The sequence below is a fragment of the Podarcis bocagei genome (assembly GCF_964188305.1).
Source record: "Podarcis bocagei genome assembly, chromosome: 16".
Taxonomy (NCBI): Eukaryota; Metazoa; Chordata; class Lepidosauria; order Squamata; family Lacertidae; genus Podarcis; species Podarcis bocagei.
This window is the reverse complement of record NC_138142.1, coordinates 28535860-28556488: the sequence shown is the minus strand read 5'-3', so window position 1 is coordinate 28556488 and position 20629 is coordinate 28535860. Positions and strand designations below refer to the sequence as shown.

At 47.5% G+C, this 20629-nt stretch overlaps 1 protein-coding gene across 3 annotated transcripts in view; it reads right to left on the bottom strand.

Moving 5' to 3' along the window:
- Nucleotides 1–648: 648 nt before the first annotated feature.
- The window catches only part of CDC42BPG (CDC42 binding protein kinase gamma), a 63437-nt gene continuing 43456 nt past the window's right edge, over nucleotides 649–20629 (bottom strand). For 2 of the 3 annotated variants that reach the window (XM_081174020.1, XM_081174022.1), the window contains exons 24-37: nucleotides 20475–20580; nucleotides 20072–20205; nucleotides 19412–19551; nucleotides 18185–18266; nucleotides 15906–16122; nucleotides 15626–15688; nucleotides 13769–14356; nucleotides 12256–12353; nucleotides 11295–11379; nucleotides 4077–4197; nucleotides 2866–2983; nucleotides 2080–2212; nucleotides 1844–1929; nucleotides 649–1366 (exon numbers count right to left, since the gene is read on the bottom strand). In XM_081174020.1, coding sequence (XP_081030146.1) covers nucleotides 1307–1366; nucleotides 1844–1929; nucleotides 2080–2212; nucleotides 2866–2983; nucleotides 4077–4197; nucleotides 11295–11379; nucleotides 12256–12353; nucleotides 13769–14356; nucleotides 15626–15688; nucleotides 15906–16122; nucleotides 18185–18266; nucleotides 19412–19551; nucleotides 20072–20205; nucleotides 20475–20580 — 2031 coding nt within the window. In that variant the 3' untranslated portion in view covers nucleotides 649–1306. The remainder of the gene's footprint in view (nucleotides 1367–1843; nucleotides 1930–2079; nucleotides 2213–2865; nucleotides 2984–4076; nucleotides 4198–11294; nucleotides 11380–12255; nucleotides 12354–13768; nucleotides 14357–15625; nucleotides 15689–15905; nucleotides 16123–18184; nucleotides 18267–19411; nucleotides 19552–20071; nucleotides 20206–20474; nucleotides 20581–20629) is intronic. The other variant, XM_081174021.1, reaches the window with a different exon arrangement.

Below are 20629 nucleotides of genomic sequence, written 5' to 3'. Positions count from 1 at the left end.
GCTCCTAGCCTGTTCTGCCCTGCCTCCACAGTCAGAGGCAGCAATACTCCCACAGGAGGGGAGGGGGCTGTTGTGTTTGAATCCTGTTTCCCACCGGCATCTGGTTGGCCACGGTGAGAACAAGATGCTGGCCCAGATGGACTACTGGCCTCATCCAGCAAGCTCTTAAAAGGCTAAGCCAAGCCACAATACTTCTGCAAGTATTCGGCAAGCGTCAACAAGTGGGGAGCGGAGGAGAGACAGCACCCATTTTGCTGCTCCTCATGTTCTTCTGCCATTGCCCCCCTGCTAATCAGAGGAGAGCCCTGGTTTGACTTGAGAGTCCCTGCAGAGCTGGTTGTGCTGGAGCTGGCCTTGCTACCAACGAGCTGCAAGCAAGGAACATACCTTGGTTCCAGCTTACGGTTGGGAGTGAAACAAACCACCAGCTGAGGTTTGCATGTTGTGCTGAGCCGAACCATGGCTTTAATTTGATTAGCGCACCACAGCAGCTCCAGTGAAGGTGAAAAAGGCACCCCCCTCTGTGCTTGTTCATACACGCTTCATGCCAACCAGACTGATGGAGGAGCAATGTGGCATCAAACCTTTTATCCCCTCTCCCCCTTTATCCAGTGACTCCCCACCCCTGAGAAAACCTGCCAGCGGCACTGTCTTTTTAACTCTTTAATGCATTTTCTTTCTGGCTGAGATTTTGCCATTCCCTGAGAGGGTCCCTCTGCTCCCTGCCAGGGTGCACATCCGGCAGGTTGGCCCTCAAAGGGCACCCGTTTGTCTTGCCACCACCACCACCCTGCTGCTGGCACGATGGTCTCAGGCTTTACTTAGAATATGGCTGAAAGTAGCGTAGATTTTGTAAAAAGTAAACTTTAGGGACTCTTTTAAAAATGTTTCCATCAAGGCTGGAGGGAGGCGGTTCTGGTCCCGTTGCTGCTTTTGCAGTGGGGGGGGGGGGTTCAGGTGCATGTGGAGAAGAGAGAGCTGGTGGGGCAGTTGGGGGCAGGAGCAGAGGTGCTGAGGCAGCTGGGCGTGGCCGGCCGTGTTCCCTGAGATGTGGGGTGGGAGAAGTTCTTGCTGCATCCTCATGGAGGTTGGCTGACCCCCATTCCAGCCCCGGTCCACCTTCGAAGGTTGAAGTGCTGCGATCCAGGCCGCTTCACAAGGGCTGGCAGTCTCCCGCTGCCTCTGGGCATCTGCCAGGCGGTGCTTTGCCCTTCGAGTCCAGACAGGGAGGCACATTTTGGTGGCCAGAGTCAAGGGAGCCATAGCCGTCCAAGGCAGGTCTGCAGCCGGGCAGTGATGCCTCCCATCATGTGGAACTGGTGCTTCCTGGGCACGGAGGGAGGCTCTGCGTTTTATCCAAGATCTGCTAGAAGAGGAGAAGGCACGTGGGTGGGGTGTGGGTGTGAAACAGCGGAGTGCGAAAGCCCTGCGTTTATAGGGTGGGCATCCTATTAGCAAGGGCCTGTGTGGGTAGGGAGGGCCTTCACCCACTGCTGTCTGAACATTCGATTCCTGCACTGCAGCAGGGTGAACTAAATGAGCCTTTGTGTCCCTTCCAACAACAACAATTATTTATTTATTTATTTATTTATTTATTTATTTATTTATTTATTTATACCCCGCCCATCTGGATGAGTTTCCCCAGCCACTCCAGGCGGCTCCCAATCAAGTGTTAAAAACAGTACAGCATTAAATATTAAAAACTTCCCTAAACAGGGCTCTATGGTTCTTGGGAGAAAAGAGGCAAGGATTGGTGCAGAATAGGGATGGGAGAGGGGAATGCAAAAGGGCAGAACAGGAATCCAGGCCCCCGTTTCCTCCCTTTTGCACAGGGATGCCTTACCTCTGCCAGCGTGGCACTGCCCACGCCAAAGCTCGGAGCAGCAGCGGAGGAGTCATCAGACATGGAGCTGCCAGACTTGTGCTTTACTGCGGGGACAAGAGGGTGGGCAGCTCAGCTGAGGAATCGGCAGCTGCACCCCCCAAAAAACCCACTTGCTTGGGTGCCACTGGGCCACAGCAGAGCCCCTGTGGCCCTGGATGAGGTCCCCGCCTCCCCTTTGCCATGGCCCCTCTTACAGGAGGAGGAGAAGGAAGGACCAGCGGCTCCCGGGGTTCTGCTAGTGCCGCCTGCAGCTGAGGGACGCCGGGTCTCAGAGAGGCTGCTGCAGCGCATCCGGACTTGAGCCTCTCGCCTCTTCTCTTCCTGGGCCTGGAAACAAAGGCCGTGAAAGGATCATACTTGAGGGAGAAGGGAGGGTGTGTGGGGCGAATAAGCGCAAATGGGTTGGAGGACCCAAGGATGCTGGGACCTGTCGTTTTCAATGGAGAAGGACCAGATCTCAGTGCTGAAGAATGACAGAAGTTCATAAAACTACACCTGGCATGGAGAAAGCAGATAGAGGAGAAATATTTCTCCCTCTCTCATAATGCTAAAACTCATAGGCATCTCATGAAACTGAATGTTGGAAGAATTGGGACAAGAGAAAAGAAAGCGCAGAGTTAAACTGGAATTTGCTCCCGTCGGAGGCAGGGAGGGCCACCATCTTGGATGGCTTTAAAAGAGGATGGGACAAATTCTTGGAGGGCTACTAGCCACAAAGGCGCTGCTCTGCTGCCACAGTTGGAGGCAGCGATGCTTCTCAATAGAAGCCACAGGAGGGAAAAGTTGCTGTTGTGTTTGAATCCTGTTTGCGAGTTTCCCACTGGTTGGCCTCAATGAGAACTGGATGCTGGTTTTAGATGAGCCATAGGCCTGATCCAGCAGGCCCTCCTTATGCCCTTAAAACCAGAGGCTGCCCTTTTCTCCTCGGACAACCCCTGCAGCAAGGAAGCGTCTTCTGAGTCCGCCGCCACACAACTCACCACATGCAGGTCCTGCAGCTGGTGGTGCTTCTCGCCCGGCCCGACGTGGACCAGGTGGTTGAAGTTGCTGGGGCCGGAGATGAGCTTGGAGCGGAGGGTTGGGTCGCGCATCATCTCCCTGCAAGAGACGAGAAGGCTAGCAGGAGGGGGAGGGTTGTAGGGCTGGAAAAGGGCAACCCAAACCATGCAGGGGCAGAAGCAACTCTACTCAGGGAAAGGGCCACAGTTCAATCTCCTGCAGCACCTTCAGGCAGGGCTGGGAAAGACTCCTGCCTTAAATCCTGGAAAACTGCTGCCAGTCAGTGTCAACAGTACTGGGCTAGATGCACAAATGGCCTGACACGGCAAAAGGCGGATTCCTAACCCAGTTCTTCTTCATGCACTGCATAGTTACAACTATGGAACTCACTCCCACAGGAGGCAGCAATGTCCACCAACTTGGATTGGCCAGATTCATGGGGGAGGATAAAGGCTATATAAAAAAATAAAATGGTTGTTTTAACTCTTCAAATGTCTTAAATTATGATTGCTCATTTTTCTTACTGCTAATTCATTGCCTTATCTCTTTTGTAAATGGCTTTGATGTTGTTGGGTTTTTTTTACAATTAAGTGGTGCATAATATACTAGCCTCCATGGCTATCCTCTGCCTCCACAGTTGGAGGCGGTAATATTTCTGAATTCCAACTGCTGGAAAACACAGGAAAGGAGAGCTGCTCTTGGGTTCGGATCCTGCTTGTGGGTTTCCCACTTGGTTGGAACAGGATGCTGGACTAGACGGGCTCTTCTGATCTCTTACACTCATTCCACAACACAGCAGTGTTTTTAAAAGAAGCACATGCCAAAAGCACTGCGATAATTAAGCATAAAGCAGCTTTGTGAGACAATAAGACAAGCATTTTAAAGCCTGGCATAAAACAAAACCCTTTTAACAGATGAGAAAGAGCCCAAGAGCGTGGACTGTTGGATCTTTCGTTGGGAGTCTTCCACTTTGTTCTCATGTACAGACCCCACATCCCCACTTGCCGCATGCCAAGGTCCCTGAAACCACCCCACCAACCTCACACACACGCGTCCTTCCAAGCATCTCCGCCCTGGAGGAGAGAACCCCTTGCAGCCAGCTTCTGAAAATGTCTGCATGTCCTCTGAGCCCCAAACGCAATAGCAGCAGTGACAGAGACCCCACCGACAAGACGGCCACCATGCGCCTCACCTCCTCTGGTGTTGCCGCTCTTCCTCAGAGATCCGGAAGGAGAAGCGGCGCTTCTGCCTGGTCCTCACGAGGTGCCGCCGGCTGTTGTCCGTCGGCTGGGGGATTTCAAACTCATCCTGATCTGGAGGCGGTAGGGAGGAGAAATCAGTGGCTTCAAAGTTACAAGAAAGGAGATTCCGACGAAACATCAGGATGAACTTTCTGAGAGTAAGAGCTGTTTGACAGGGGAACAGACTCCCATGAGAGGTGGTGGACTCTCCTTCCTTGGAGGTTTCTAAGCAGAGGCTGAATGGCCATCTGTCATGGATGCTTGAGTTGAGATTCCTGCATTGCAGGGGGCTGGACTAGATGCCTCTTGGGGTCCCTTCCAACGCTACAATTCTATGGCTCTATGATACTTGAGGTGGTGGTGGTGGTGTCATACTGATGTACATTTTATGCTATGAGGCTCAGTTTGGTCAGAATTGAGTACACACTTCCAGGTAAGGTAAAGGTTAAGGGACCCCTGACCATTAGGTCCGGTCGTGACCGACTCTGGGGTTGCGGTGCTTATCTTGCTTTATTGGCTGAGGGAGCCGGTGTACAGCTTCTGGGTCATGTGGCCAGCATGACTAAGCTGCTTCTGGCGAACCAGAGCAGCGCACGGAAATGCCGTTTACCTTCCTGCCGGAGCGGTACCTATTTATCTACTTGCACTTTGACATGCTTTCGAACTGCTAGGTTGGCAGGAGCAGGGACCAAGCAATGGGAGCTCACCCCGTCACGGGGATTCGAACCGCCAACCTTCTGATTGGCAAGTCCTAGGCTCTGTGGTCCCATTACACACTTACAGAGTTAACGCTAAATGCATTACTTCTGGTAAATGTGCCACCATAGCTGCTAGAGGGCTGTGAAAATTTGTGTCCCGGGCTTTTTAGACTTGTCTACCCATGTACTATCTGCAACCAAAGGGGCGCATTGGTTGCCAGATGTGAGATATATTGGTATTATTTTCAGTTCTCTTTTTTTTTTTTTATAAAATTTTTATTGGTTTTACGAAATTTTTTAAAAAACAAACAAACACTTAAGAAAACAAACATACACGTATAATTTCATAACATATTTTCATAAACCTCTTTTCTAAGACTTCCCCATACCCCCCCTTTCTGCATCCCAATGTCCATAATTTTATAGCAACTCCCAATTGTTACTTTCCAACCTTAATCATCTTAGTCATCTCTATATTCTAACCTTATGTCACTGTATCCCTTTGTTCCTAAAAACCAAAACACTCTAACATTCATTAAGTTTATAATAGTCCTTAAGATATCTTTTGAATTTTCTCCATTCTTCTTCCGCTGTCTCTTTTCCTTGATCACGGATTCTGCCTGTCATCTCTGCCAATATCATATAGTCCATCACTTTCATCTGCCATTCTTCCAGAGTGGGTAGATCTTGTGTCTTCCAATACTTTGCGATGAGTATTCTTGCTGCTGTTGTAGCGTACATGAAAAAAGCTCTGTCCTTCTTTGGCACCAATTGGCCGACAATGCCCAAGAGAAAGGCCTCTGGTTTTTTAGGAAAAGTACATTTAAGTACCTTTTTCATTTCATTATAAATCATTTCCCAGAAAGCCTTAATCTTCGGGCATGTCCACCAAAGGTGGTAGAAGGTACCTTCAGTCTCTTTGCATTTCCAACATTTGTTATCGGGCAAATGATAAATTTTTGCCAGCTTGACTGGGGTCATGTACCACCTGTATACCATTTTCATAATGTTTTCCTTTAAGGCATTACATGCCGTAAATTTGATACCGGTGTTCCATAACCATTCCCAGTCGTCTGACATAATGTTATGACCAACATCCTGTGCCCACTTAATCATGGCTGATTTGACTGTTTCCTCCTCTGTATTCCACTTCAGCAACAAGTTATACATTCTAGATAAATTCTTAGTGGTAGGTTCTAGCAATTCGGTTTCTAATTTTGATTTTTCCACCTGGAAGCCGACTTTCCTGTCCTGTTTAAAAAATTCCATTATTTGACGGTATTGAAACCAATTTTCCACTTTATGTTTCAATTTTTCCTGGCTTTGTAATTTAAACTTATCTCCATCCTGTTCTAAGATTTCCCAATACTTCGGCCATCCGACCTCCATATTGAGTTTTTTCACAGCATTAGCCTCCACTGGTGACACCCATCTAGGGGTTTTATTTTCCAATAGATCTTTATATCTTATCCAAACATTAAACAATGCTTTTCTAACAATGTGATTTTTGAAGGCACTGTTAACTTTATCATACCAAAGATATGCATGCCAACCAAAAGCATTGTTGAAACCTTCCAGATCCAAAATGTCTGTATTCTCGAGGAGCATCCATTCTTTGAGCCAGCAAAAAGCTGCTGCCTCATAGTACAATTTTAGGTCCGGCAGGGCAAAACCCCCTCTTTCTTTAGCATCTGTCAGTATTTTAAATTTAATTCGGGGCTTTTTGCCCTGCCAGACAAATTTCGAAATATCTTTATGCCACCTCTTAAAACATTCCATCTTGTCAATAATCTGCAAGGTCTGAAACAAAAATAGCATTCTAGGCAATACATTCATTTTAATTACTGCAATTCGGCCTAACATTGACAGTTTCAAATTTGACCATATTTCTAAGTCTTTTTTGATTTCTAACCAACATTTCTCATAGTTATCCTTATACAAATTCTGATTCTTGGATGTTAGATAAACCCCTAGATATTTGACCTTTTTGACCACAGTCAAACCTGTTTCCTCTTGAAATTTCTCTTTTTCCATATCTGTTAGGTTTTTCCCTAAAACTTTGGTTTTTAGCTTGTTCAACTTAAATCCAGCTACCTGGCCAAACTGTTGTATTATTTCTAATACCTTTTTCGTACTAGTGTTTGGCTCTTGCAAAGTCAATACTAAGTCATCTGCGAACGCTCTTAATTTGTAATGTTTAGCTCCGACCTGCACACCTTTAACCTGCTGGTCATTTCTTATCATATTCAGCAAAACCTCCAGAACTGTAATAAAGAGTAATGGGGAGATCGGGCACCCCTGTCGTGTTCCTTTTTCTATCTTAAGCTCCTCAGTCACCACATTATTTACAATCAGTTTGGCCTTTTGTTCAGAGTATATTGCAGCCATACCATTCTCAAAACCCGGACCTACCCCCATCCTATGCAGATTCTTCTTCATAAAACTCCAAGAAATATTGTCAAAGGCTTTCTCCGCATCTACAAATATCAATACTGCTTTAGTGTTTATATTCACCTCTAGCTTTTCCAGAATGTCTATAACATTCCTTACATTGTCCGCCAGGTGTCTTTTAGGGAGAAAGCCTGCTTGGTCCTTATGAATCATCTCCATCAAAACTCTTTTAAGTCTTTTTGCCAAAATGTCTGCAAAAATTTTGTAATCCACATTGAGCAATGATATTGGGCGGTAGTTCTTGAGTTGGGTCTTTTCAGTCTCTGACTTTGGTATGAGTGAAATGTAAGCCTCTTTCCACGATTCAGGTGCCCTTTTTCCCTCAAGGATCTCATTGCAAACTTCTCTTAATGGTTGAATCAACCATTCCTTCAGCGATTTGTAGTATCTAGAAGTCAATCCATCTGGTCCCGGAGATTTGCCCAGTTGCATATTCTGAATGGCAGCCTCTATCTCTTGTTCTGAGATTCTCTGGTTCAAGTCCATCTTACTTTGCTGAGAGATGTTTTGTAATCCATATCTTCCAAGGAATTTGTCTATATCTTCTTCATTTTGCGGGCCTTGAGTATAGAGTTTTTTGAAATAACTTAAAAAGCAATTTCTAATTTCATTGGGTTTAGATATGTTCTTTCCATCCACCTCTAGGCTTGTAACTGTATTTAGTTTCTGCCTTTTCTTCAATTGCCAAGCCAAAAGTTTACCACATTTATTTGCTGATTCAAAAGTTTTTTGCTTCATTTGCTTTATCTTCCATTCAATCTCTTGGTTCATCAATTCCATATATTGGGTTTGATATAACTTGATCTCTCTTAAAATGTCCTGAGACTTTGGTTTTGTTCTTAATTTCCTCTCTCCTTCTTTTATCATTTCCAAGATCTTCTCTTTTTTCTCATTTTGTTTTTTCCTCTTTATTGAGTTTTGTTGAATCAAAAGTCCTCTCATAACCGCTTTACTTGCATCCCAGATCACTCTTTTCTCGACGTCGGTCCTCAAGTTTATTTCAAAATAGTCTTTTAGGGTCTTTTGGGCCTTCGTGAGAATCTCCTTATCTCGAAAGAGGGTGTCATTCATTCTCCATCTAAATTGACCAGTTATTGTGGGTTTCATCTCCATCTTCACGGCGTTATGGTCGGAGCAAGTTTTTGGGCAGATTTCCACTTTCTTAATCTTTGGAGCCAGTCCACTAGTAACCCAAATTTGGTCAATTCTGGTCCAGGTCATCATTGCTTGGGAGAAAAAGGTTCCCTCTCTCTCCAGAGGGTTCCTTGTTCTCCAAATGTCTATCAAGTCCATATTTTCTGTCATTTCAAAAAAAGTCTTAGGGAGTCTCCCTTCTTTAGTGACTGTTAGTCTTTGTGCCTTGTCCATATTAGTGGAGACCACGCCATTCATGTCTCCCATGATTATCATATTGTAATCCAAATAGTCCGTCAAGGTTTCATGAAGTCTCTTAAAGAAGTCAGATTTGCCTTCATTTGGTGCATAAATTCCAACAACTAAGAATTTTTCTCCATGTACTTGTATCTCCACAGCCAGATATCTCCCTTGTTCATCTTTGAATATCATTTTTGGAGCCCATTTCTCCTTCACATATATTACAACTCCTCTCTTCTTAACTTTATCTGATGAGATAAATTCTTGTCCTAGCCTTTTATTTGAAAGTAATCTCCTATGGGCTCTGGTTATGTGAGTTTCTTGTAAGCATATCAAGTCCAATTGTTCTTTATTCAATATATGAAATACTTGTCTTCTCTTCAAAGGCCCATTGAGCCCATTACAATTCCAACTAAGGAATTGCAGAGCCATCTTGTTATTTTCTTAAGACTCCTCCAACAGCTCCAAGTTGTTGCTCTTCTTCTGATGGTAATGATTTTTGTCCAGGCAAGAGATTCAAGATGTCCAATGCTCTCCTCTGTTCTGCAAGTACGTCCACAGTCCCCTTCTGTAAATCCTCCTGGTATCTTGCCAAAAATTTGTCTTTGTCTTGAATTGTCTTTATTTTCACTTTCTTTGCCTTGTAGTCAAATGACAGTCCTTGTGGGAACTCCCACCTAAAGCGAATGGTGTTCTTCTTTAGCAAGAGAACCAGGTCCTTGTAAAAGTTTCTTAAATCCAGAATGTATTTTGGGATGTCTTTAAAGATCTGTACAGCTGAGTTTCCAATTTGCAGGGCCTTTTCGAAGTGTAATCCTAATATTTTGTCTCTTTCCTCCTTGGATCTGAGTGTAATCAAACAGTCTCTCGGTGTCTTTCTATCTTGCTTTTTACCCAATCTGAAGGCAGTCGTAATTTTAAATTCGTCTTCCTCAAGGTCCCAACAATTCACAAACTCCCGTGTCAAGTATTCCACAAGGCTGTCTCTTTCGTTCTCCGGAATCAGTCTTAATTTTAAATTTCTCTCTTTCCTCTGTAAGTCCCACAAGGCCAATGTTGCATCATGCTCATAGACCTTCTTGGCAAGGGGTTCTAGCTTCTCCTGTGTCTCTCCAGCAGTGGCTTTGGCCTCCTCGGCAATTTGGCGCGTGGTGGCGTTCTCCTCTACCAATCTATTTATAGATTCTGTATTCTGATTCAATCTTGCTGATATTTCTGTTAATTTTTGTGTGTTCTCTGAAGTCTGTTTTGTCAAAGACTCCAGGGTTTGGTTTATCTTGAGCAAGGCCTCTGTCACAGCTTCCATAGAGACGGCTGCTCCTTTGTCTTGACCTGTTGTTCCTGCTGATCCGGCTGTTGCGCCTGAAATTGAACCTCTTTTCTTTGCCTGTTGCAGCTGCAGCTGTTGTTGTTGCTGTTGTTGCTTGATCTTGGCTCTTGTCACTATCTCTTCTTGTGGGCCACTCATGTCAAGGTCAATTCCCACGGGATTTGTTCTCCCTTGGAAAATTCCACTGTCTTAAGCCGTGCCGAACTTTACTTTATCCTCTAGAGGGAGCAAATCAAAATGGCCATAGAACAAAATTTCCAAGTGCCAAAACAAAGGAGACAGTCCAAAAAGTGAGAAAAAGGGGAAATTAACACAGTCCAAGCCAATGTTACTAAATCAAATTGCCACAGTTGCCCAATTTATACTGTTTCTTCTTGTGATATACAATAGTCAGGCAGTGTAAAAACTTTGTATCAAAGTATCACTTCACAGGGAAAAGTCAGTTCAGTGTACTAAGAAGGCAGACCGTTTCGTAAAATCAAACAGATGAGACAGCAGATGTTTTTTTCCTCCAAATAAGTCATGCAGTTAATGGTCAGATTCGCCTCCCCTCTGCCCTGCTTGCTAGAGGGGAGATCAAAGGTTTAAATGTCCGGTTTAGCTGATCAAAGGACAGATTTAAACGGATGCAGGTTTAAAGTTCCGTTGCTTTCGCTTTCATGCAGTCGGGGGGAGGCAGACTTCCTTTGTTTAAATCTCCCCCGTTTTTAGCCCAATTTTTAAAAATAAAAGAGTCCCAGTTATTTTTCAGTTCTTACTCACGGGGAATCAGTCCGAATTTCTTTTCAGGAAGGAATCGGCGCTCTCCGCTTATGGCGACGCGGCTTCACTTCGCAGGCTGGGTAGCGACTCTCAGCACCGCGCTCATTCCCGATGTCGATCCGTAGCCTTTAAAAAGGCTCTTTCACGGTACCGGGGGGCGCAAAGGTACCCACCGAGTCTCCTTGTTCTCAGGCTTCTGCGCCTGGGATTTTAGGGGTCCCCCGCTTGCCGTAGCGGGTAAGACCCGAACTTGCGAAGCAGTCCTTCTCCGGAGCTCGGAGCTAGGACCGCCATTAAGCGCTGGCACCGACCGGAAGTCCCTATTTTCAGTTCTCCCACCCCACAAAGTGGGATGCCCTGGAAAGTGTGAGGTGATAATTGCTTTCGGACAATGTCATATAACTTCCCTGCTAACACATCAGGACTGAAAAGTTGCCTGGAAGCAACATGAGCCCTGGGCCACCTTGGGGTGTGTGTGTGTGTGTGTGTGTGTGTGTGTGTGTGTGTGTGTGTGTGTCCCTCACCTATCCCTTTGCTCCCCTCCCCCCACTTACCAGCTGCCTTGTTTCTGAGGTACGTCAGGTGGACTTTCTCGCTGCCAAAAGTGCAAAGGGAGCCCTCAGGATTCAGTGCTCGTACCTGGGAACCAGAGAAAGGGACACTTTTCTGAAATATGAAATTTCCAGAGAAAAGGTTTTGTTCCAGATGGGGTACTTGCCAACCTTCCCTGGGGCATGAGAAGGCAATTCTGCAAAGCTTAGGATGATGCTGACAGCCTCCCCCCCCCCCACCACCGAGATGAAGCACTTGATCCATACCAGCACACCCACCCACCAGAGGACCCTGGAGCTCATCAGTTATTTCTGACCAAAACAATCCTGTTTTTAGCACGCATATGCAAAATAGGTAAGAGGACAGCTGCAACCCTGGGAGTAAGGCCCATGGATCTCAGTGCATCTTACTTTGGAGTAGACATGCATTGGGTCACACTGTTAAGTCGTTTGACTGGCCAGGTCAATTGATCCAAAGACCATCAATCAATTAAAAACACTTGCGAACAAAACATTAGTTTATCGTCGTCATCATCATCACCCACCTTGCACCCCAAGGACCCAGGGCAGGTTACAGTAATTAAAACCCAATATTAAAAACAGTTCAAAACAATGTAAAATCACAGATATGAGTCCTAAAAATATGTATCTCAAGTGTCAAAAGCCGGGAGGAAAGGTGCGTCTTCAGCATTGCCGAAAGCTGTATAATGAAGGTATGGAGGGAGGGAGTGCGGAGGGAGTCCCCCAGTTTAGGGGCTGCCACAGAGAAGGCCCTGTCCCAGGCTGCTGAGACGCCAAACCTCTGAGGGTGAAGGACCCCCTCCACCAATCTCAGCCCCTGAGATTGGCTGTAAGGATGTGATAAACAGTTAAATGAAGTCAAGCAATTTGGGGAGTGGGGAGGGTAAACCCTACGGGTGAGGGATTAAGACCAAAAAACCTCCCAGAAGAAACCCCCACAAACCTTTTTCAGAGACACCGTCTGAATCCACTCAGCTTTCCTGACGTCAAACACATCAACTGCGTTCTCACTGAATACTGACAGGTACGGAGCATTGTAACCTGGGAGGGGGAAACAAGGACATGAAGACCAGATTGTCGGGCTGGGGTGCACATCTCCCCTCATTCATCAAGTGCTGCAGTCAGCAGTACAAATATCTGGGCGCTTGGGGTGGGGCAGACACGTATGGACCCACAACCCTCTGGCTGCATCATTCAGCCTGGCAGATACAAGTACCTGTCTCTGGATTTGGGTTCAAGTCTTGCCTGGGTTGATGCACTCTTTATTTAATTTTAAAAACATTAACATTTCCACTGATTTCCTCCCCCCAAGAAAACACAGGCTGCACGCCACAGCTAGAGATTATAATCTTGTATCTATTATAAGACAGAAACAAAAAACCCCAAAACCCAACACCACTGGTACACTCTTTATTAGTGGGTGGGACATTGACTGAGTGATGGAGCACCCACTTTACCTGCCAGAGACCCCCAGTGGCATCGCCACTTCCAAGGATCAGGTCAGTGGCAGGGGATGGGAAACGCCGGCTAGTCTGAGTGGACTGCACTGGGATAGATGGACCAATGGCCTGGCTTCTTCACTAAGGATTTGTCCACACTTATCTGTCCTCTGCTCTTTCTTATCTGCCCTTCGCTCTCTCCAGGCACACGCCTTAAAGCTCCATATCTGAGCACCCTTCTTTTTTGCTCCAGAGCTTTTCTTGCAAAACCCCGCTCTTTAAAGCTCAATCAGAGCAAACTGTAGTCTGCAGGAAACCCAAATTGACATTTGCTCCGATTAAGCACTAAAAGTGTAGTTTTTCACAGTGAAAGCTCAGACACAGAGCTTTTTTCCTAAAGTTTTTATTATGTCCCCCCAACTTCCCACCCCCTTTTCCATGATGTTTCTGTTTCTCTGCCTCTGCTACACCCAGTCTTCTATCTCTTAAACCTTAACAAAGCTATTGTAATTTTCAATCCCTTCGGTTGTTCATAGTTCAAATCCTGCTCGTGTGTTTATAGGCATGGGGCTTTTAAGAGCAGACCAGTGCCTGGAAAGAGTGGGGCAAAAAACTAAGGGTGGGTAAGCCCTGAGAGTCTGTCTCTCTGCCAACCACCAGGCCTCCTTCCTCCGCTGCCACCTGGGGGCAGCCATTCCTTAGGCTGCCTCAGTGGGAAAGACGGGGAAGCAGCAGACTCAACTCATCAGCTTTGCCAAATGCCCAGCTCCACCAGGCCCCTCTGACCTGAGCTGTGCCAGCTGGCCATTAGAAGAACAACTGTTTTTATTGGTGCCTGGGTTTGGTTTCCCTTCCTCTACCCTCCCTGTCCCTTTTCCTTGTGTGTCGTGTCCTTTTAGAACAAAAGCCTCTTGGCAGGGACTATCTTTTTGGCTGCAGAGTGAGGAACATGAGTATAAACCACGAGTATATTTAAATAATCTAGACCCCCCAACCCCAACCAAAAGGGGCACTTACAGCAATTGAGGGGAGGCGCGGGCCACATCAGCTCCTGGGGGCGGCTCCTGCGCCCCTGCCCATCCACGTAGAGGCCAAAGCCACTGAAGCAGAGGATCAGCTCGCTCAGGCTGACCTCCACAGCCTTCAGCGCTTCCATGTGGGTCACAGCGGCTGCCCGGCGGTCCTCGGGGTGGGGCAGGCTCACGGGGGGTCCCTCATTGAGCAGAGGGTAGAGGGAGAAGCTGGAGGGGCATCCAACGCACAGCCGGTCGCCCAGGATGTCCAAGCACTGAACGTAGCCGGGTGCCTGGATCTCCTTGATGCGCCGGTGGGGGGGCCGCGTGGCCGTCAGCTGGAAGCAGAGGACCTGCCGCTTGCAGGCCACGCAGAGGACTGGGGTGGTCCCGCGGCAGACGAGCCCCACAGCCACCGCCTGGCAGCCCTTGGCCTCCACCACTTTGGTCCCCATGGCCTCCGGGGTCTCCAGCTCCGCCCAGGAGAAGATGCGGAGGCTGTGGTTCTTGCCGCAGAGGACGGAGAGCAGCTGGGCCTTGGGAGAGACCAGGAGCAGCTGCACCCGGCGGCAGTCCCCAACCTGAAGCACATCTGGAGTGGGGGGGAATTTGGGGCAGGGAAAGAAGAGGCACAACTCCGTTACCAGCTAAGGACAGGAACTGTGAATTTGCAGAGGGAGGGGAGGAAATGGCAGGTGACCGGGGGTGGACACAGGCCAGAAGTGAACAGTAATTCCTCCTCCCCTAAATATGTTTACATCTTACATGGGGGTTTGAATCCAAGGGTTTTGCACAGATGCAAAAACACATTAAAAGGGAATCTTTTAATGTTTGATGCATTACAGTATTTTGATGTTTTGTTGGAAGCCGCCCAGAATGGCTGGGGAAGAAATAATAAATTATTATTATTATTATTATACTCAAGTCTTTGGAACAGTACCACCACATGAGCATCCCAGGGCTCCCAGAAATGGCTCCCAGAGTGGGCCTTGTTTCCTAAGCAAGGCAGAGAACTTAAATCCTATTTTTGCGCCAGGTTTCCTCAGTGCAAAAAGCTTTTGAGCTCTCTGCCTTGCTTAGGAAACAAGGCCGTCTCTGTGCACTGGCTTGGGAGGTCCTTGGGTGCTCTTGCAAGATCTTGTGGGGCTGTCCAAGTTCCTGCAATCCCGCGGGAGCATCCCAGACCTGGAGAGATTCTTGCTCCCCATTAAATTTGCTTGTGTTTAAGTCGTGCGATTTCAACCAGCCTGCCTTTGACTGCATGTGGTTGAAATTGCGCAAGTTAAATGCACATAAGACGCGACCATGCTGTATTGGGTTTTTTAAAAAAATTAAGGTGGGGAAAGCCGATAAGATATATAGATCGGTAAAAGGAGAATAGAAAACTGAAACTGTGACTGAGTAAATTATAGAGGTGGAGTGATGACACAAGGTTTGTATCAGAGAGAAATCAGATCAGAGGCCATCAGCAAGCAAAAAATTAACTGGATGAGGGAAGGAGCAGTTTGGTGCAGTTGTAGACTAGGCAAGAGGGATATCGATCTTAATAGGTTAAACAGTCCCCCCCAAAGGATCCTGGGAATTGTGGTTTGTTTCAGAGTGCTGAGAGACCCCTATTCCCCTCACAGTGCTACAGTTTCCAGAGGAGTTTAAAACCTTTAGAGCAGGCTTCCTCAACCTCGGCCCTCCAGATGTTTTTGGCCTACAACTCCCATGATCCCTAGCTAGCAGGACCAGTGGTCAGGGATGATGGGAAGTGTAGTCTTGAAACATCTGGAGGGCCAAGGTTGAGGAAGCCTGCTTTAGAGTCCCCAGGCACCCAAAATATTACAGCACTATGTAATTCGAAACAATACTAAACCATTTGTCCGGAGGTGAATCAAAAACAGGCCGTCTTCTGTACCCAAAGCAATCCGCTCTCTGTCTGCAAAAGGGAACAGATGACATTAGAAACACACTTCCTTCTCTCGGTTAGAGACTCAAAAATTCTGCCCTCAGGCAGATCAGGCATTTCATTGATAGGAGCGCTGAGGGCCCTGCCCAAGCCTTGCTCAGCCCCAATGGCTGAAGCTTAGGGTGCTTTGCCTCCAGCACCCTCTCCCTCCCTCCGAAAGCAGGCCTGCCCTCTTCCCTATGCGTACCTATGATGGCTGCCGACAGGGCATGGGGGATGAAGGGCAGGGTGTTGTCGTAGGCCTCCTTGAGGATGTAGACGGTGCGGTCGTGGTGATGGTTCTCCCGCAGGATGCGGTGAAGCTCCGCCAGAACCTCCACCCACTTCCTCATCTCCCCTTCGCTGTCAGCCAGGAACAGCATCGAGCTGGTTGTGTGCGGGGAGCTCAGCTGAGAGGCCGTCACCTGAGGATGGAGGCACAGGTAAGTCGTTCTGGCCCCTGAGGGGCAATCCGAGCCCAGAGGAAACTCCAGGTCATCCAAAGGTTGCCAGGAAGAGGAGGAGGAGAAGGAAAGGGGAGCTGGCCTCAGGGGTACCCAGATGGAGGAATCCTTGCCTTGACTACATGGCTTTCAGGGTCCCCAGCTCCCTGCTAGGACCCAGATCTCTTCCTCCCCTGCTCTGCATCATGTTGCTAGTTGTATTGAGATTTTTACTTATTCTGTCTAGCTAAATATTGTAATATAAGATAATTAGAAGCTACTTGAAAGTATCAAATAGGCCTAGGATTAGAATAAGAATGTTGTATAGTAATATGGATTTAAGTCAATAAGAAAAGAGATGAAGATAGTAAATTGAAGGAGTAAATAGTAGTAGAAAGATGATTTTGGAGAACAGTTACGAGGTGATACAATGAAATTCAGTTAGGGGGGATTCGAGGAAGTCAGTTAATAATGGAATTTAAAAAGAACTTCAGAAGGAATATGTGTTTTTATTTTTGTTTGTTTTTTCTTTTAGTATTGTAATATCGTTTCTTTTGTATGTTTTATATGTTATATCTGTTAAAATCAATAAAAAAATTGATAAAAAATAAAAAAGAGATTTTTACTTATTCTGTTTTATAGCGCTGTGGGTTTTTTTGTTGGGGTGGGGTGGGGTCAGTCTGGATGATGGCCTGTGTCCCTTTCGATTCTTGTGGTCCCCAGGGAGGGTTAGTAGGAAATGGAGGTGGTTGCTGAACAAGTCAGGCATCAGCAAGAAAGGAGATTCCGGCTAAACATCTGGGAAAAACTTTCTGACAGCAAGAGCTGTTCGACAGTGGAACAGTTTCCCTCACAAGGTTGTGGACTCTGCTTCCTTGGAGGTTTTTAAGCAGAGGTTGGGAGGTCACCTGTTGTGGATGCTTTAGCTGAGATCCCTGCATTGCAAGGGGGTTGGACTAGATGACTCTCAGGGGTCCCTTCCAACTCTACAATTCTGTGATTTTTGATAAGACAGTGGCCTTAGCTGGCCACTTAAGTGTCCTCATCAGCATCCCAAAAGAATGAGCAGGTTGCAAGAGATGCAGCCAAGTGATGGTGCCCTCCAAGCCTGTGCCTGGGTCTCCTCCACCCACCCAACCCATCTAGCTGCTAGGGAGGAGAACAACAGCCAGTGCGGTGAATGTGAGCCGAGCTGGAAAAGCAGGCTGGAAGCTGGAGACACAGAGACCTGTTTGCTCTGTGCTGGATCCAAAGCTGCGACTGAGGGAGAAGCAAGATCTGTTGGGGTGTTGACACCGTGAGCCCCTCCATCCTATGCTCAAGTTGTAGAGATGTGTAAATAAAACCATAGACCCTAAAGACACCACAATCTTCGCTGACCCTCATTTCAAGGAAACCAAGCCCTGGAACCGCAAAAGTCTCTCACCCCTCAGATTGTGGTCGTGCATAATATCACCCACCCTCTTTGTGGTCAGGTAAACTGGGGAGATCATTTCACCAAATTTATTCAGGGGACAGAAAAATTCTCTTGGGGTTTCTTAGGGGTGGGCTCCCTGTGCGTTGTAGCACAACCTCTTCCCCCCCCCCTAAGATTTTGTTTGTTTCTTGCTGCTGCTGCTGCTGCTGCGAGGGTCAGGAGTAGCCATCGTATGGCAGTCCGGCCTCCATTCTGTATCCTCCCCAAGGCCCCGGATCTCATGTTATTCTAAAGGGAATCTCACCAGCCTGCTGCCTTCCAGATAATTTGGACTACAACTCTGATTGTCCCTAATGAGCACAACTCACTGTGGTGTCTGGGGTTGATGGGAGTTGTAGTACAGCACATCTGGAGGGCGCCAGGTTAGTAAAGTTTGTGTGAAAGGTGGCTGGGGTGAGGAGATTGGCAGAGAGGAATGGAAACTGCCACAAAAAACTTTTGTTGGAGAATATTCAGAAGAGAATGGCCTTTTTTTTCTAGGGGAAAAGAGACACCTCAGAAATTTCATCTGAAAAATGTCTTCTGAGAAATGGGGGCTCCTCTCTCCATTCCTTTCTTCTTCCTTACCCGGAATATGCAGGGCACATCTTTGCTGCTGGCATGGATGACGTCTGCTGCCAGGACTGGAGCCACGGAGAACTGTTCATCCCTGTTGCCAAAAGAAAAACAGGAGCCTTAGAGACATCCCTCTCTCCCCTGAGTGGAGGCTGAAGGGGAGCCTTGTGTTATCTGCAGGACCACAACCACAGCAAGCTACCTCAGGGCAGCCATGGGGAACCCAGGGCCCTCCAGATGTTCTTGGACTACAATTCCCATCAGCCACAACCAGCATGGCCAACAGTCAGGTAAGATGGGAGTGCAACAACCTCTGGGGGGCCACGGCTCTCCTCGTCCCACCCCATCCTAGTGGATGAGATAATTTTGGCGATGGAGGTGGAATCCCCATTGCTCTCTCTTTCATTTTGGGCTATTTCCCTCACCCAGGTGACAAGGGAGAATTAAGGACTACCTGGGGCTGCCTCTGAAAATGGCAATTCCTGGGTTGAATTCTCCTAAAATTTGCATGGTGTGCTGGCACCAGCTAAGGTGTGTCTCCCCACCACACCCCCAATATCACCTGGCATCCTTGGTTATGACATTTGGCATGTCTAATTCTCCTCAGGGATTAGAGGAATGCCTGCATTTATTTTATTTTTTTATTTCATTAAATGTATATACACTGTTTTTAAGAAAAGCCTTGAAGCAGTTTACAACACAGACAGAGCAATAATATTCTCGGTAAGAAAAGTTAACAGCAATAATTTCAGACTTTCAAAAAGTTAAATCTTGCACCCACTTTCTAAACATCTTGTCTAAACAGCACTGTTTTTAGAAGGCGCTGAAAAGAGCACAGCGAGGATGCCTCCCTGACGTCAATCGGCAGGGAGTTCCAAAGTGCAGGTGCTGCCCCACCAAAAGATTCAAGTTCTTACAAATGGGGAAGGGGTATTATTATGTGGCACCTGTAGCAGTGGCAGTTCTGCCAATCGAAGCAGACGGCATTTGGGTGGAAAGCATGGAATTCTCGGCAGCACAACCCCGGCTGCGTATTCCACTGAAAACCAGTGGAATCAAAACAAACAAAAAGAAGCAGAAGGGGGGAATGGAACTGTTTGATCTTTCCTTGGGCACCCCTAGAGATAATGGGTGGTTTCCTTCTTCATTTAGGATTCCCGGAAAATACTAAGGCTCTGTCAGACCTCCACCCCACGGCCGCCCACAGCGCCACTTCCTGCGCAAGGTGTACCTGCTTACCTCATGTCTGTAACGTGCATGATGCTCACGTCGCATTGTGCTGCCTTCCCCTCTGGCACATCAAACAGGAAGATCTTGAAATCGCTGACGATGGCGAAAGCCCTCTGCCAGCCTTTCTTTACCCCGGAAGGCTTGGGCACCTTTTGGGGAGTGAAGGTGGTACAATCAGAGAACATTATTTCAGCTGCAAGGAGTCTGTCCCATTCCCCTTCCAGCATCGCCTATACCAAGGGTGGCAAATCTTTTTTGACCACCATTGGCCAAATCACTGGGGGCAGCATGCCAGAAGGGTGTGTGGCCAAAAGCCTGGTCCGGTCACCCCACTATCTCGCAGGACCCACCCCCAGGCACCCAGCCCCTCCCTCTTCCTAGCAAATCAGTTGAGGAAGGTTATTCCCCCTTCCCACTCATCCAATGATCAATTTGATGGTCAGAAGGGGAGCAATTTTCATCCTCAAGGAGGCTGGGCTCCTGCAGTGTCTCCATTTTAGAAGCATCCACTTCCATTTTCTCCCACTTTTCAACATTGCAGTCAACGTTGGGCTCTTGGTGTGTATTTGGCAGAATGTGCCCAATCAGATCCCTGAACCGGCGACAGCCACCCTGTCCACATGGACTGCTCCATGCTCTCTCAGACTCGGGGGAGACTCAACCTCTTACCGACAGGAACCCCTCAAATGCCGTCCCTGTTCCACTTGTTGGGTTGACCCCCAAGGTTTTCTGGAGCTGTTCAGGGGGTAGGGGGCAGATGGAGGCCCCTCCAGCACAGGATACGTGGCAGACGAAGTTACAGGCTGGTAAAACGGAGGAGGAAGCGTAAGTAGGCAGCCAACAGGCCCCACTGAGCCACTGCAATGATGTATGAATTTTATGAATTAAAGAAAAAATGAATCAACAGGACCCTACCCCCCACCTTGAACCCTCTCCTATTCTACAGCACCAGGCTGGGTCACAACTCTTCAGGCAGGGAAGGGGTGTTTCACATCCCTACCTAGAGACCGAACCTGAGGACCTCCCCTGATCTGGACCCCCTTCTCACTCCACCTAACAAGATGCCACTCACCTTCGCAAGTCAAGCCCTGCCGGACCAGCCCCACCAGGAGGGATGTGCAACGCATACACTTGGTGGGTGTGGAAAAGCTGTGGGTTTTGAAGCTGTGCGATTTGGGCTGGGGAAATGGAGCAGAGAAGGGGGCGCAGGAAGGATTAGACATATTA